This window comes from Lampetra planeri, chromosome 32 (genome assembly GCF_965212315.1).
Source record: "Lampetra planeri chromosome 32, kcLamPlan1.2.h2, whole genome shotgun sequence".
Classification (NCBI taxonomy): domain Eukaryota; kingdom Metazoa; phylum Chordata; class Hyperoartia; order Petromyzontiformes; family Petromyzontidae; genus Lampetra; species Lampetra planeri.
Window position 1 is genome coordinate 207,986 of NC_136138.1, and position 16,864 is coordinate 224,849.

At 53.5% G+C, this 16,864-nt stretch overlaps 1 protein-coding gene across 4 annotated transcripts in view; it reads right to left on the reverse strand.

The window, feature by feature from the left end:
• The window catches only part of NEURL4 (neuralized E3 ubiquitin protein ligase 4), an 81,198-nt gene that overhangs the window by 24,230 nt on the left and 40,104 nt on the right, over nt 1–16,864 (reverse strand). For 3 of the 4 annotated variants that reach the window (XM_078609385.1, XM_078609384.1, XM_078609387.1), the window contains exons 22-27: nt 16,166–16,297; nt 14,969–15,121; nt 14,594–14,806; nt 13,367–13,546; nt 12,875–12,950; nt 4,748–4,861 (exon numbers count right to left, since the gene is read on the reverse strand). In XM_078609385.1, the coding sequence (XP_078465511.1) occupies nt 4,748–4,861; nt 12,875–12,950; nt 13,367–13,546; nt 14,594–14,806; nt 14,969–15,121; nt 16,166–16,297 (868 nt within the window). The remainder of the gene's footprint in view (nt 1–4,747; nt 4,862–12,874; nt 12,951–13,366; nt 13,547–14,593; nt 14,807–14,968; nt 15,122–16,165; nt 16,298–16,864) is intronic. The other variant, XM_078609386.1, reaches the window with a different exon arrangement.

A 16,864-nucleotide genomic window follows, 5' to 3' on the forward strand; every position in this document is an offset into this window, starting at 1 on the left:
TCCAGCCGCGCCGCCTCCTCCAACCCCGCAGCCGTCCCTCCGCCCGCTGGAACAGAGATCTCCGCCAAAACTGCAGCGGCGGCGAGCAGCAACTCCGCCAGGCGGGAGTGCGCGTCCTGTAGGCTGGTGTCGGAGGCGAGCTGAGCGTCGGCCATCGCCGCGAAGTGCTGCATCGGCGGCAACTCCTCGTCCTCTCCTCCCGAGGGTGGTGTCTCCGGTACGCCGTCGTCTTCCCGATCTCGCTCGTGGGTACGGGTAGTCTTCCTAGTATCCATTCTTCTTGAAGACAGGTTTACTTCTGACGCCAGTTGTAATGTAGTAACTCGGCGGGAGACGACTTCACGGGTAGCACACTCTTTATTTCACCAACTTCGGTTCACAGGCGACTGACACCCACTGTAGTATCTTGGGTGACTAACACCCACTCAGTTACTCGGGTGACTAACACCCACTTGGTTACCCGGGTGACTAACACCCACTGTAGTATCTCGGGTGACTAACACCCACTTGGTTACTCGGGTGACTAACACCCACTTGGTTACCCGGGTGACTAACACCCACTTGGTTACTCGGGTGACTAACACCCACTGTAGTATCTCGGGTGACTAACACCCACTTGGTTACTCGGGTGACTAACACCCACTTGGTTACTCGGGTGACTAACACCCACTTAGCTACTCTGGCGACTAACGCCCACTGAGCTACTCTGGCGACTAACGCCCACTGAGCTACTCGGGTGACAAACACCCACTGAGCTACTCGGGACACACCCTGCCGGGTTGTCCGTCTCGACTGTGGGTCCCCCAGTCCCGACCCACGTGGGCGTCGAACCACGGGTCCCACAGTCTCGCCTCCGAGCCACACAGGGCCCCGGTCCCTACAAGGACAGCGGGACTAGGGGTCTCGGGGCACTATCTCTTCAACTCCGTCTTCGATCTTCAACTGGTTAACAACCACGAGTGCTCTCGCGCGTCCCCCTTTATACCCCACCTGCGGACGTCGCTGAGAGCACCCATCCTATTTGACCAATCACTGGGCACTCGCTACGATCCTGTTTTCCCACATCTCAGCGTGCCTCACCACCCACGCCGCGCCGCCCCGTCATCCGTCACTCCCGGCGCGCGCGTCCATACCACGCCCACAACGCGTGCCCAACCCCGCACCCCGTGCCGCCCCGTGATCCATCACTGTCACGGTCGGCGCGCGTCAACACCACCACTACACAAGCATCCGAATAAATTACTCCGATTATCTCCGCGATTATCATAATTTATGCATATAATTACTCACATTATCATAATTTATGCATATTAATACACATATTAACATAATTGATGCAATTTGCGCATTTTTCGGAAAATTAGTAATTTTTATTATTTTTATAAAAATTTCATAACCCAACACATACAACAACACACAGCACGGCCACACACAGCAGGGCCCCACACACAGCAGGGCCCCACACACAGCAGGGCCACACACACAGCACGGCCACACACAGCAGGGCCACACACAGCACGGCCACACACAGCAGGGTCACACACAGCACGGCCACAAACACACAGCATGGCCACACACACACAGCAATGTCATACAGTTGTAATAAAAGACTTGTCTTTTATTTAGGTTCTTCTCCGCACCCCCCACTGGCCTCCTCTCGGACCAGTGTCGTCTCGCGCGCGTCTCGCGCGCGCCCCGCGCACGCTCCCTCTTGCGTGCCACGCACGCTCTCTCTCGCGTGCTCCGCACACTCCTCCGTTAGCTCCTCTATTCCCGCACTCCGCACACCACTGGCCGACGGCGTGCTGAGGTCCTTCGGCCACGTGGCCGATGGCGCGGATCTTTCCTCACCACCCAACGTGGCTCAGCCTCTTAACTTCCCCGACTGCCCTGATCTCTTCCGCGCTCCCACTTATATACATTCCCCCCACGTGACCCTGACTCCTCCCCTTCCGGATCCTCAGATCCGGCCTTCCCATACTACCCCGCTGGCTCCGCCCCCATTCACCTCACCTCCCATTGGAGCCGAGGTGAACGGTGGCCCCTCCCACACGCCCCGCAGACCAGGCTCCGCCCCCCAATACCCCGGGCCGTGTGATTGGACCCGAGCCCAGCAACAACCCCATTTATGTTCGCATTACACAGTGAAAGTTTTACTGGTAGGAACGAAGTGGACCAGACACCAATAGATTATATCGTCCGTCCGTTTGTCCGTCCGTCCGTCCATGTAGCAACATCGCCCCCTACTGCAAACACTTGGCATGACCCTACAAAAACCTTTAGACCCAGTGATGCTATCCTGGCTAAACAAGTGTAACATTCCCTTATAATTCCCTCAGATAGCTTTTAATTAAAACATTTAAATTAATGAGGCTTTCCTGGCTAAACACGTGTAACATTCCCTTATAATTCCCTGAGATAGCTTTTAATTAAAACTTTGAAATTAAATAAAAAACTCACAGCGCCCTAAAGCCTACAGCTAGGCCTAAAGTCTAGAACTAGGCCTGAAACTCTCCCTTCGTATCGTACCCCCGCGTGTGTGAAAGGGAGTTAATGTTTCACAATGTTACATTCCCTGATTTTTTTAAATATAAACATTTAAATTTAAAGCTTTTACATTAATAATTATAACATTTAAATTATACATTAATAATTAAAACATTTAAATTAAAAATTAACTCACAGCGACCTAAAGCCGACAGCTAGGCCTAAAGCCTAGAACTAGGCCACAAACTCTCCCTTCGTATCGTACCCCCACGTGTGTGAAAGGGAGTTAATGTTTCACAATGTTACATTCCCTGATTTTTTTAAATAGAAACATTTAAATTTCAAGCTTTTACATTATTAATTAAAACATTTAAATTAAATATTAACTCACAGCAACCTAAAGCCTACAGCTAGGCCTAAAGCCTAGAAATAGGCCTCAAAGTCTCCCTTCGTATCGTCCGATTAGGTGTAGCAACATCGCCCCCTACTGCAAACACTTGGCAGGACCCTACAAAAACCTACAGTGGGGCTTTCCTGGCTAAACAAGTGTAATAATACATTATGTTTATATTCTTTGGTTATTCGTTCCTACCAGCCCACCCCGCAGGGTCCTGTTTTTTAAAGACAATGCTTGAAATGAGGGAAAAGATGTGATTTTAAAGAACAGCGTGAGACTAAAATAACATCAGAGAAATATTAAATACTCCCAAATACAACTGCCAGCAGTAGCAGAACACCCGTGCCAACAAGGACACTCAATTGATTTTGATAATGTTGAAGTTCTGTGCAAAACTAGCTACTACTGGTCAAGACTAATTAGAGAATCTATCTAAATTGAAAGAAATACTAATTATTTTAACCGTTCGAAGAGCCTTAGTGCTGCGTAGAAGCAAATCATCAAATAATACATTGTTTAAATGCATTCCTATAAAGGACACCATACTTCAATATGGATTACCGTTGGTACGGCTCGTATAATGCGCATAATAATGTATGTTGACATATTAATCCCACCCCCCCCCCCCCCCACTTTGCGCAAGAGCGCAGAAGTGTGGTCACCACATCTACGCCTCTATATAAGGAACGAAACAGGTGGACTTCTCCACAAATCTGGCTGCCGCCTGATGTGGCTAGTTGTAATTACTGTGCTGTACTAGTGACGAATTGCCCACGTTCTGTTTACGTGACAACCCTTTACTAGTTGGCTGTGTCGGGTGGTGTCGGGTTTTAACGACACATTTATATATTTACCCGATCTAACCCAAAAAAACCTCTATTATGGAAAGAAGAGTTTGCTGCATTTTGAAGTAGAGACAGACCTGCAGAAGCATGATAAACAGGCGATTGCATGGATGAAAGTGAAGAGGTGAAAGACGAGGTCCCGTGCTGTCATTGGCACTGTGTTTATTACTCGAGAGGCACGAGCAAACAGTGAGAGAGGAATAAGGCTTCATCAACGTTTGGCCATGACTGTTGGGAGATGTGCAGATGGCACTGTCTTCATATCAGATTACAAATACAATCCACAACACGCTTTAAATGCAGAAAAAAGGAGGTTTGTGATAAACATAGACTTGGTTTCAGTAAGGTAATGAATGAAAAAATAAAATAATAAAATAATGCTTTCATAAAAGTTTAAAGAGCAAGGAGAAATGAAATGTAAAATTGTAATGTTAAAGGTTATATTGAACAAGGCACTAAAGATGTTAACAAACACTGAAACCAGTGGAGGCCGAGTGGGCTTAGAGGTCAGAGAGCTGAGCTGACGCCGCTGTGATCCGGTTTTAATCGCAGGTGGCTGCCAGTGACTAAAACCGGATTGCCAATGGAGCGAGCCCACGGTCTCAGCCCTGTCAACCACCCACTGCACAAAAGAGGTCGTTGTATTTAATCTGGTTTTGCACTGCTGTGGTGGAATGGTGAGCGCACTACTTTGGAGGTTCAATTCCATTGCCTGGCGCGGCAGTTGAAACAACGGTGAAAGTTTCTCAAATCCTCCGCATCGCCTCTGTCCACCCAGCAGCAAAAACCAGTTCACCGCAGTTAGTCTGTCATCGGCAAGTCACGTGCGGTGTGATAAAATGTGGGTACGCCAACCTTTTCCAACACGTTTGGTCAACGAGGGGGAAGAGTAGACCAAATACACTCTTAGTATCCGTTCAGGTGGAGGCCCTTCTGTCAGCAGTGGCGTGAGCAAGCAATTTCAGGGCTGTGCCTTTACCAGATACGTGTGGCAGATGTGCGTGTGAGTGGTCATTACCTGGGAGAGCCAGGAGGTCCCTGAACCGCACGCAAACCGCCTGGTAATCGCAGACGGCTCGGAGGACGCTTCCGTCAACACACGCTGGAGGTCTCAAAACGCCTTCCTTCAAGCCTGTCTCACCACAAAGCAGCCACATGACCATCGCGTCACTTCTCAAGCAAGACGCACAACCACACGGCGCCCGTGCCAGGCTGGGAGCACTGTGAGGCCAACTAAAGTATTGAAGGGCTCGCTTGCGGGATGTCATGGCACGACCCAGGTGTTATAGGTTAACTGAGATGAGTATCAGATGCACTACTTGCACTTAAACTCACTGGGCCCAATGCATGTGTAGTGGTGATACGCGCTGGGTGTATATGTCGTGTGCCAGCGCGTATGTACGGGTGTGTGTGTGGTGACGCGCGCTGACGGGGAGGAGCAGGCGTCAGTGCGCGGGTGGGGGTAGTGCTGCTGATTGGCTGTGTGCCGGTGACGCGCCCAGAGGGAGTGATCGGGTAGCAGCGCGGTGTGATTGGTCGGGGAGTGGAAACACGCGCTGAGCGGAACCGGATCGTAGGGATAGCGCGTGGGGATTGGGTAACTGAGGAGCGGTGCCGACGTTGAGGTCCGCATCCGCTCCGTCTCCCGGGAAGAAGAGGTATATAAGGTGATGCACAGAGGAGCAGGGGGCAGAAGTGGAACCATCTAAGAATTTAGACGAAGGTGCAGAGATAGAGCCCGGAGAGGAGAGTAATGGAGAGTAGAGGAGAGTAATGGAGAATAGAGGAGAGTAAGGTATAAGTGTGTAGCCAGCGAGAGAGAACGGTCTACACGAGCTGAGTAATGTATAGTGTGTAGCCAGAGAGAGAGAACGGTCTACACGAGCTGAGTAATGTATAGTGTGTAGCCAGAGAGAGAGAACGGTCTACACGAGCTGAGTAATGTATAGTGTGTAGCCAGAGAGAGAGAACGGTCTACACGAGCCGAGTATGCATACGGTGTAGCCGGAGAGAGAGGAAGGTCTACACGAGCCGAGTATGCATACGGTGTAGCCAGAGAGAGAGATGCAAAGTCTACACGAGGCGAGTGGAGAGTGTAGCAGAGGCGCAGAGTCTACACGAGGCGAGAGAGGAGTGTAGCCGAGGCGCGGAGTCTACACGAGGCACAGAGAGCCAGCAGCACAGAATCCAGAGAGTCAAGAGAAGCGTAGGGTGAAGAAGAAGAGGTCACGAGTTGTACCGTTGTATGGTGACCGCATTGTGAAGAAGAGAGGCCACGCGTTGTATTGTTACAAGTCAAGATTTAATAAAAGAAGTGTGTTCCCGTCAAGGAGTTTCCTGCCGTCATTTTCCAATACTTCATCTGGCGTCAGAAGTGAAACGGGCTTCCAAGTATGGAGACAAGGAAGACCCGTAGGACCCACGGGATTGACCGCGAGGAAGACCTGGACGACTCGGGGCCGCTGGTGGCGGGGGGTGAGGAAGAGGACTTGCCCACGCTGCAGGGTCCGTCGACGGCGCCGGCCGAGCGACCGGGGACCGACGCCGGGCTTCGTGAGGCGCACTCCCGACTGGCGGAGCTGCTGCTCGCCGCCGCGTCCATCTTGGCGGAGATCAGCTCGTCGGGAGGAGCGGGGACGGTGGGGGACATTTTACAAGGTCGCCCTGCAGATTCCCGCCAAAACGAATGGGGGATTCCCGCCATTGCGCCTGGGCCTACTTTTGGCGGGAACGGCGAGCGCCACGTGGTGGTGGGTTCCCAAGCGCGCGCATCGACGTCATCAGCGCGCGAGGGGGTCCGCCATCTTACGTCTGCTGCTGGAGCCGCCATCTTAGACACCGACGGACAGGCGGAGAGGAACCACGAGGCGGATGACTTCATTTTTCAGCAGCGCCTGCCCACGTTGTCAGCCTTCAAGGCGGAAGGCGGAGACTGGGGCCAATTTCAGCGAAGGTTTTTGGCGCATCAAGAGATGTCAGCGTGGTCCGATGCTACGGCGCTGCGGGCATTGCCCGCCATGCTGGACGACGATGCGCTCGCGGCCTTCAGGGCTGCACGGAAGTCGGACCGCTCCACGCTGAAGGATGCGCTGGGTTTGTTGGCCAGGGTCTACGGACCTCCCTCTACGTGCCGCCATCAGTTCTACGCAAGACGGAAAGCGGCCACGGAGACCGCGCTGGCCTATCGCACGGCGTTGCTGGCTCTTGCTGATGCTGCGTTCCCTCGGATGGACGAGGAGGGCCAAGACGCGATGGTTTTGGAGCAGCTGCTCAAGTTGGCGCAGGACCTGGGGGTCCCTATCAACACAGCTGACGAGATTGATATTTCTTCTTTGAGAGTCGCCACGAGTATTCAAGCACACGAGGCCCTACAACGGAAGCAAGGCGTTGGTTGCAACGCTGCTGTCGTCGCAGCCCCGGGTGTGGTGGTCGCCGAACCCCAAGTCGTCAGCCCACGAGAGGAGGCGTTCGCCACGGGACGACCAGGGGACTGGAGGCCGGGGGCCCGGTCGCCTCTGCGATCGGGCCGAAAGTCGGAGCAACCAAGATCTACTCCGACCCTCGTCACGTGCTATAACTGCGGCCTCCGGGGCCACGTGGCGTCCGGGTGCCGCGCTCCGCGGCAGCGCGCCATGGGAGCTCGGCTGGACGACGACCGAGAGCCCAAGTCATCTCTACAATCCCCGGCAAGTCGCGGCACCTCACACGCTCGGCCTGTTTATTCGGCACACATGGGACGCCGCGTTGCGGCGGAGGAGGGCCGGTTAAGGTTCGGGGATTCGGTTCGGCGAGGGGGGTTCGGCCGGGACCAGGGAGACATTGAATGGGCGGAATTGGGGCATAGAATTGTGGCTGCTTCGGCGGGTTCGTCCGTTGTTACGGGATCTATTGATGGGGTTGAGATTAGGGTGTTAGTGGACACGGGGGCATCGGCAACTATTATATCGGACCTCATTTATAATATTCTTCCAGTCCAATGTCGTCCGCTGCTTCCAGTGGATGTGCCATTTTACGCCGCTAATGGGGGATCGTTGGGCATTATCGGTCAGGTTAGGGCGTCCATTTGCATTGGAGATATCAAATTGTCGGGACCCGTTTTCGTTTCGTCTTCTTTGGCAGTTCCGTGTCTTTTGGGCACTGATTTTTTGGCTAAAATGCCTATTAAAATTCTTATCGATCAACGATGCATTGAACTGCCATCGGGTCGCCGGATTTCATTTTTGACGGGCCCTACTGACATTCGGACGGCGTGCGCTACGATACAAGCGGTGGCGACGCAGACAGTGCAAGTGCCCCCGGGTTCACAGATGTTGATTCCCCTCCGGTTGCGGAAACCATGGGTGAGGGAGGCTTCGGGACAGAGTATGCTTTTGGGTCCTTCTAACAAGGCTGTCGGGGGTCTTGATTTATCGGTGGCTCACACTTTGGTGCGGGCTGACAGGGATCCGTTTGTGATGGTTTTGAACGCGGGGTCGCGACCAGCTGTCATTCCGCAGGGCACCGTGCTGGCTCACGCGGCGCAGGTCCCTGGGGATGATGGGTTGGTTGCGCAGGTGGGCTCGAGCCCCGCGCGGAACGTTGAGCCAAGGGAAGACCTTGAGTGGGTCCATTCGCTATGTGCCGCCTCGGACGATTTGTCGGCGGCGCAGTTGGGTGCGCTGCGCGAGTTGCTCATTGAATTCTCTGATGTATTCAGTAAACATAAGTATGACATTGGGTGCACGGATTTGTTGCACCATCACATTAAAACGGGCGATGCGGCGCCGGTCAGGCTAAATCCCTTCCGACTGAGTCCCGTGGAGAAGGAACATGTTCAGTCGGCTGTTAACGATATGCTAGAAGCCGATATTATTTCGCCCTCCTCTAGCCCGTGGGGAGCGCCTATTGTGCTGGTTAAGAAGCAGGACGGGTCCCTGCGATTCTGCGTTGATTTCCGTCGCCTGAATAAGATCTCTGTGGCTGACGCGTATCCGCTCCCCAGGATGGATGAGTCCCTCGATGCATTGTCTGGTGCGCGATATTTTTCGACTCTTGATTTGTTATCGGGGTTTTGGCAGTTGCCGCTCGACGAAGAGTCGAAACCTAAGACAGCATTTCGGACTCCAGGGGGGCTGTTCCAGTTTAACCGGTTACCCATGGGACTTCACTCCTCTCCAGCGACGTTTCAGCGACTTATGGAGCTGGTTTTGTCGGGCTTGCAGTGGGATACATGCTTGATTTATATGGACGATGTCATTGTTTTCAGTAAAACGTTTGAAGAACACCTCCGGCGATTGAGAGGGGTGTTCTTGCGAATGCGATCGGCTAAGTTGAAATTTAAACCGGCCAAATGTCACCTCCTTCGTAGGTCCGTTAGATACTTGGGTCACATTGTCGATTCTTCGGGGATCTCCACCGATCCCGCGAAGACGGATTGTGTCGGTTCGTGGCCGACACCTACGTCCGTTTCCGACGTGCGTAGTTTCATCGGGTTTGCTTCTTATTATCGGCGGTTCGTTGAGCACTTCGCCACCATTGCAAAACCCTTGCACGCTCTAACGGCGAAGGGAGTGAAGTTCAAATGGGGACCGGAGGAGGAGGCCGCGTTTCGCTCCCTCCGGGACGCCTTGGTGGGTGCCCCACCCTTGTGTTATCCCGATTTTGCCAGTCCCTTTTTGCTGGACACGGATGCTAGCAACACGGGCATTGGGGGGGTGCTATCCCAAGTCGTTGGGGGTGTCGAAAGAGTTGTCGCCTACGGTAGTAGGGTGTTGTCTCCGGCGGAGCAGCGCTACTGTGTCACCCGTCGCGAGCTGCTTGCCATTGTTTTTTTTGTGCAGCAGTTTAGGCCATATCTCTATGGTCGTCACTTTACAGTCCGAACGGACCACGCGGCGCTACAGTATTCATTGAGGGTCGCCCAGCCCTCGGGCCAGTTGTCGCGTTGGTTGGAAGTCCTCCAGGACTATCAGTTTACGACTACGTACCGTAAGGGGTTGCGACACACTAATGCCGATTGCTTGTCGCGGTTGTTGCCTTGTGATGAATGCGCGTGTTTGTCGGGATCGGCGCGCTGTAAACCGACGCTTGCGGGGGAGATGGGGGCACTGGCTGCGACAGCGGGCGCACCGATCGGGGATGATTCCACTGCCTCTCAGGGTCGGGACTCGCTGCTCTCGCTGTCGCTCAGCGAATGGGGCTGCCTCCAGATGGCGGACAGCTCGCTGCTAGCATTGCGCCGCAAGGTTGGGGGTCCCGAGGGGGACCAGGAGCGTACCGGCTCCTATGTACTTGAGCAGGGCGTGTTATTGAGATGGGACAGTTTGTCCCGGCGGAACGCACTCGTGGTGCCTTCCGCTGTGAGGGGGAGGGTTGTCTTGGCGGCACACGAACGCCTCTTGCACTTGGGAGTTAACAAGACGCTTGCCCTGCTTCAGCGTGACTATTACTGGCCGGGAATGGGAAGTGATGTGGTACATATTCTGAAGGGGTGCGTTGAGTGCGCCAGGCGTAAACCACCGGCCGTGGCAGCTAATCCACCGCTGCAATCTATTCAGGTCTCGCGTACCAACGAGCTCGTTGCACTCGATATTTTGGGGCCCTTCCCAGTCACGCCGAGAGGGAATAAATATTTGTTAGTGGGGGTCGAATACTTTACCCGATGGCCTATGGCGTGGCCTCTCGCTAACCAGTCGGCAGCGGCTGTGACGGATGCCTTCGTCCAGGGCTATGTCCTGGACAAGGGGGCTCCCGAACGCCTGCTGACCGACCAAGGTAAAAATTTTTCGAGTAAATTGTTGCAAGAGGTGTGCGATCTGTTGGGTACCAAGAAGGTGCGTACCTCCCCGTACCACCCGCAGACTGACGGGATGGTGGAGAGACTCCACAAAACTTTGACTTCCATGCTGTGCCAGCAGGTGTGCGAGGCACATGTAGATTGGGACCTGCAGGTCCCGGGAGTCCTTGCCGCGTATAGAATGGCCCCCCATGCAGCTACGGGGTTTTCCCCATTCTATTTGATGTACGGTCGGGAAGCTGACCTGCCAATGGAAACGCAACTTGGCCTGTCCGCTCCACGAACTAATTCTAATTTGGCAGAACATATTAAGTTTAATATTCACAAGCTGACAGAGGCGAGGGAGGCCGCACGGCTTAATTCGCGGGCTCGCCAAATTGCTAATGAACGGTTGCGGGCACGGAAGGTGTCCATGCACGAATGGAAACCAGGTGACAGGGCCTGGCTGCATTGCCCTCAGGCACCCTTGGCTACGTCGCCTAAATTGTTGAGACCGTGGAGGGGACCCGTGGAGGTCGTGCGCGTTGCACGGCCCCAGTGCGTTCAGATAAAGTGGGGAAAGCGCCGTTGGTACGTTCACCCCTCCCGACTGAAACCGTTCTCGCCTCCATATGGCCTCCCCTTGTGTCGTGATGGCCGGGCGTGTGACGTGACCGGCGACCCAGAGGGAGAAATGTCTCTGCCTGATCCACACGTATTTTCGCCTGATCTGCTCCCAGGTGTCTCGGAACTGACAGCTGCCGATCACCGGCGGCCGGATCTCCGCGGCGGGGCCGGCCCTTTCAGGCCCGTTCCGCGCCGTCTGGAGCAGCCGGAACCGCCGGACGGTCGTCAGTGTCCCGCCCCATACGATGGACCAGCCAGACGGACTCGCGCCAGGTCGTGCTACTTTGCATGACCTGCCTCGTGAGGAGTCGGGGCAGTTGGAGCGCCTCGTCACTGCGTGTAGCCGCAGGGACGTGGGGCGCGTTCGTTTTCGAATTTGCTCGTATCGTGTTATTGTTGACTTTTCGTGTTCATTGTCAATCTGTACATAGTTATTCTTGTTGTTGTTGTTGTTGTGTTATGTTACGGGGCACACTCGGGGGGTTACGGGGTTTTTTTTGTTGGTTGTCGTTTTATCGTCGCGGTTGGTTGTTGTTAGCAGCCGGGCCGGCTGCGAGCTATGTGGGAGGGGGTGATGTAGTGGTGATACGCGCTGGGTGTATATGTCGTGTGCCAGCGCGTATGTACGGGTGTGTGTGTGGTGACGCGCGCTGACGGGGAGGAGCAGGCGTCAGTGCGCGGGTGGGGGTAGTGCTGCTGATTGGCTGTGTGCCGGTGACGCGCCCAGAGGGAGTGATCGGGTAGCAGCGCGGTGTGATTGGTCGGGGAGTGGAAACACGCGCTGAGCGGAACCGGATCGTAGGGATAGCGCGTGGGGATTGGGTAACTGAGGAGCGGTGCCGACGTTGAGGTCCGCATCCGCTCCGTCTCCCGGGAAGAAGAGGTATATAAGGTGATGCACAGAGGAGCAGGGGGCAGAAGTGGAACCATCTAAGAATGAAGACGAAGGTGCAGAGATAGAGCCCGGAGAGGAGAGTAATGGAGAGTAGAGGAGAGTAATGGAGAATAGAGGAGAGTAAGGTATAAGTGTGTAGCCAGCGAGAGAGAACGGTCTACACGAGCTGAGTAATGTATAGTGTGTAGCCAGAGAGAGAGAACGGTCTACACGAGCTGAGTAATGTATAGTGTGTAGCCAGAGAGAGAGAACGGTCTACACGAGCTGAGTAATGTATAGTGTGTAGCCAGAGAGAGAAAACGGTCTACACGAGCCGAGTATGCATACGGTGTAGCCGGAGAGAGAGGAAGGTCTACACGAGCCGAGTATGCATACGGTGTAGCCAGAGAGAGAGATGCAAAGTCTACACGAGGCGAGTGAAGAGTGTAGCAGAGGCGCAGAGTCTACACGAGGCGAGAGAGGAGTGTAGCCGAGGCGCGGAGTCTACACGAGGCACAGAGAGCCAGCAGCACAGAATCCAGAGAGTCAAGAGAAGCGTAGGGTGAAGAAGAAGAGGTCACGAGTTGTACCGTTGTATGGTGACCGCATTGTGAAGAAGAGAGGCCACGCGTTGTATTGTTACAAGTCAAGATTTAATAAAAAGAAGTGTGTTCCCGTCAAGGAGTTTCCTGCCGTCATTTTCCAATACTTCACATGTATAGATTTTGGCACAGCTATCATTACATAGCCATTTCATGGGATGCAATAAATGTAGCTGTGCTGTTTATGGTTTATAAATACACATTTTACACATGACAGGATACGCATGCTAACAACGCTGAGATCCATAGGAGCCATCGCCTGTTATTTTGCTGCATGCGATTTCTTACCGTCCACCATGTCGGCTTTCTCTCTGTCTTCACAGCCTTCCTCCCCGCACGCACCCTCGTCCGTCACCAGGGTAACCTGAGAACACAACAACAGTGCTCATGGACAATATGAAGGAACGAGGTATTAGCTATCCGGTGGCAGGGTGGTGGCGCAGTGGTAACACTGATGCCTCACACCAAGAAGGTCCTAGGTTCGATTCCCGACTTGGGCGCTTTTCTGTGTGCCGTTTTTTAAGTTCTCCCCCTGTTCTGTATGTGTTTCCTCCAGGTTATCCAGTTTCCACCCATAGATAAATATATACAATGTAACTGGTATCGGTCCAACATCCCAATGCTGAAAAATGACCTGCAAATTACTTGCAACATCTCCCACTACTGCGACAAAAACTTTATACGACCCTCCTGATAAATAGTTGGTGAGGACTTCCTGGGCAAACGAGCGTGATAGCGACAACAACGACGATGAGCCCGCCCCTGGCGGTACCCGAGCACCTTCAGGCAGCACCCGTAGAGGTGCACGGCGACGCGGGTGTTCACGGGGACATGGGCGGCGCACGCTCCCTGGTCGACGCCGTTCACGTACAGGTGCAACGCTCCAAGCGCGTCGACGAGCAGGCCAACGCGCGTGCCCTCTGCCAGCGAGTCGAGGCCCGGCCCGTAGCCGTCCCGGATCTGAGGGACGGACGGAGACAGCGGCGGCGCGTTAGCCAGGTGGCCCCCGGCCGTTGTGCTGCCGTCGTGCTGCGCCCGTAACGCGGCGCTGTGGAGGCGGCGGTGAGCACACACGTGGGTGGCACACGTCCGTGAAACTCCGCGGACATCGAGGTCGCCATCTCCTGGCTTCCAATGGTATGAAGGTAGGAGAGGAAGTGGGTTCCTTTCCATTTGTATTCCCCTTGCACGTGTGGGTTTTCTCCGGGTATTCCCTGTTTCCTCCAGAATGTATAAAAACTTGGAGTTGACCGAATATACCAATTATTGGGCGACAGAGCTTAGGGAATTGTTGGCGCTAATTCTGGCTGCTTTCCCACTTGTCTGTGGATACCCACGCACCTCTGTATCACTCTCCCTCTCTCGAGCGAACAAAAACTGTATACGTTACAAACTCTAAATAAACCAGACAGCTTCTCACATTACGATTTATACTTCCTGTCGCTCAGCAGCCGAGCGAGAGGCTCACATTTGGAATGCAAGTTCAAATCTTAGCTGGGGGTTGACTAAGCCCATCAACCCTCCGGAGTTGATATGAGTACCACTTTGGAGGAAGATACAAATGTGGAATTTTACCACTGGCTCAGGGCTGTAAACGGGAGATGAGCAATGCCTCAAAGATCATTTTAAATCACTGGCTCTTTTTTAGTTATTTTACTTTAATTCTTTGTTTACCTTTGGATGTAATCACTTGCACAACAGCACTACTCGTTATTATGCTTATGGGACCCTTTTTGCCAGTATCAAGATGGTGAAAAAAAGAATAGCCTGTACCCTTTTTGGCAAAAATACAGTTGTTAAACTCAAATTCCACACAGAAAGGCACCCGAGTCAGGAATCGAGCACAGGCCCTTCTTGCTGTGAGGGACGAGCGTTACTGCTGCACCACTACCTGCCGCCCCAACTACAGATTCATACAAAACGGCCGCCTTACACGCCACATTCAGGTCTAACTGAGCGAGAGGGCGAGAAGCCCCAAGCGAGGCAGTGGCGGAACACGGGTCACACCTTGGTGGAGTTGTGGTAGACAGCACGGCCGCGGATCAGCCAGCTCTGCTGTCGGCCCCCCTGCACGATTGAGGAGGGCGGCGTCGCAGGGCTGCGCGCCAAGGGGGTGCGCGCCGTTGGGGTGTGCGCCGTCGGAGAGTGGCCTTCACTGACACTTTCCATCCCCAAACACAGCGAGCCTGTCCACTCGTGGGACAGGCGGTCTACACACACCTGTACGCATGCCAACAGCGATGGCACGAGGGGATTAACGAACACGCACGGCATAATTTCTGTAAATAATCTTGTTGAGGCGAGAGACACAACACGCGCGGGTGAGACACATGCAGGCGAGGCACACGCGAGTGAGCGGGATAGATGCGGAGGCTGCCGTACCTGTAGCAGGCACTGGCGGGGCAGCACGTGCGCCGTCCTGGCCACCGCCTGCGAGCAGCCGTCCCGGCGCGTTGCCGTGCGATTGTGGTTGGACAGCAGCAGGTTCCTCCCGTCCACAAACACGGGCGACTCCCACGCGGAGCAAGCCAATTCCTAGGGTGGATGCAGTGAAGGTGGATCCAGAGAAGGGGAGCAGAGATAATCGAGAGCAGGGGAGGGCAGCCTGCAGCTCGTGACTTCCGTTTCACACGGCCAGGAATCTCGTGGCCTGGGGGCGTTGACACGGCAACGCAGTTGCCACTTGTTTCAGGGGTTCACAGTCCGAATGGTGCAGGCTGCCCTGGTTATTACTGCAGGTGTTTTAATCGTAAAATACTAGGTGCCGTCTACTTCACAGTCAATGAATCAATCTTTATTTTACATGCCAATATCACGGTCAATAAAGTAGTCATCAGTGCACATTATGGTAAATCAGGAACGGTACAGGGGGCATACAGCAACAGGAATGATAAAATAAACCCGTGACGCCCTCAGCGGCTAACACCGACTGAGCAAATTACAACAACGCCCAACCAATAGCATACGGAAAGCAAGTAGTTAATACAAATAAAGTAAATAAACATGAGAATTGGTTTTCCCCTTTTTTCTGACAACAAAACAGGTGTTAAGATATTAAAACACAAAACTGAAACTTTTTACAAGGAATCATGTCTGCATTAACCACAATACTTGTGGTCAGAATGCTGTGCTCGAAAAGGTTTCGTCCCCCCAGCGTCGGGTGAAATAATCCTGGGCTGGGTAAGTCTTGTCGTTCTCGTGAAATGGAGTGTGTGTGTGCCTGAGGTTTGGGGAGAGATGTGGTTTTGCAGGTAGAAAGGGGCCAAGCCATGCAGTGCTTTGTAGGTTAGGACGTTGCAGATCCAGCGAGGTCGTTCAAAAAGAGAAGGCCAATGTGTGCCAGCGTCACGGTCTAGATTTGCCAAATTTAAAAATGACCTGCAAATTGTTGAATTGGGATTACAGATGAAAACATCGCCCCTACAGCGAAACTACTGCAGACCATTTCTGTGAAACATAACGCCTTCTTCGCGACAGCCTTGCACTGTAAGAATGCCGCAAATACCAAATGTAGTAATTTATTCATTATTCTTCACTTGTAAAGGAGAGATGTGTTGTGGAGGAGGTGCTGCTGCTGACCGGTAGGGTGGGCTGGAGAGCGGAGACGGTGCCGGGGATCTTCTCCGGACTGGCGCACACGAGGGCACAGCCCGTGCTGGTGACCGTCACCGATGTCACGGTGCCGTACAGGTCAAACACGGCGTGCACGCCCTGTCACAGCACCCACACAGATAAAAAAAAGACCCATGGAGCCTTTAACAGACCGTTGGGATAGGTGCTGCTAGCAAGCAACTCCGATGAATGCAGACACGGCACACGAGGGAGTGAGTGGCTAACACCACGCACGGCCGCCTTTGTCTCCCCTGTACTGATGTTTTACACAATGCACCAGCTACTCATTTAAGGCTGAGTTAACCTAGGGGAGGCCCATGATGGGATCAAATATTTGCCACTGTTATTGGTTGGGTTCAATGTGAGTGCGTTAACCACTGTATCACAGCTCCTCATACACAACAGGACAACAACCGCCATTGTTACGGGTTGACCCCCCTGAGATGACTGGAAGATGCACCACCTGTGCTCCCCACTGTGCCAACTTGCTGCGTTTTAGCAGCCCAGCACGCTGGCGATTGTGAAGGTTGCTCCTCCACCGTTCATTGTTGTTGGAGGGCGATTGGCTCTAACTCTCCAGTAGCATTTTTAAATAACGTCCTCCACAGAGGCTAATTCTTACACCACTGGCTCCAGTCATTGGCAAGTCCGCTCAGCTCCAAATCG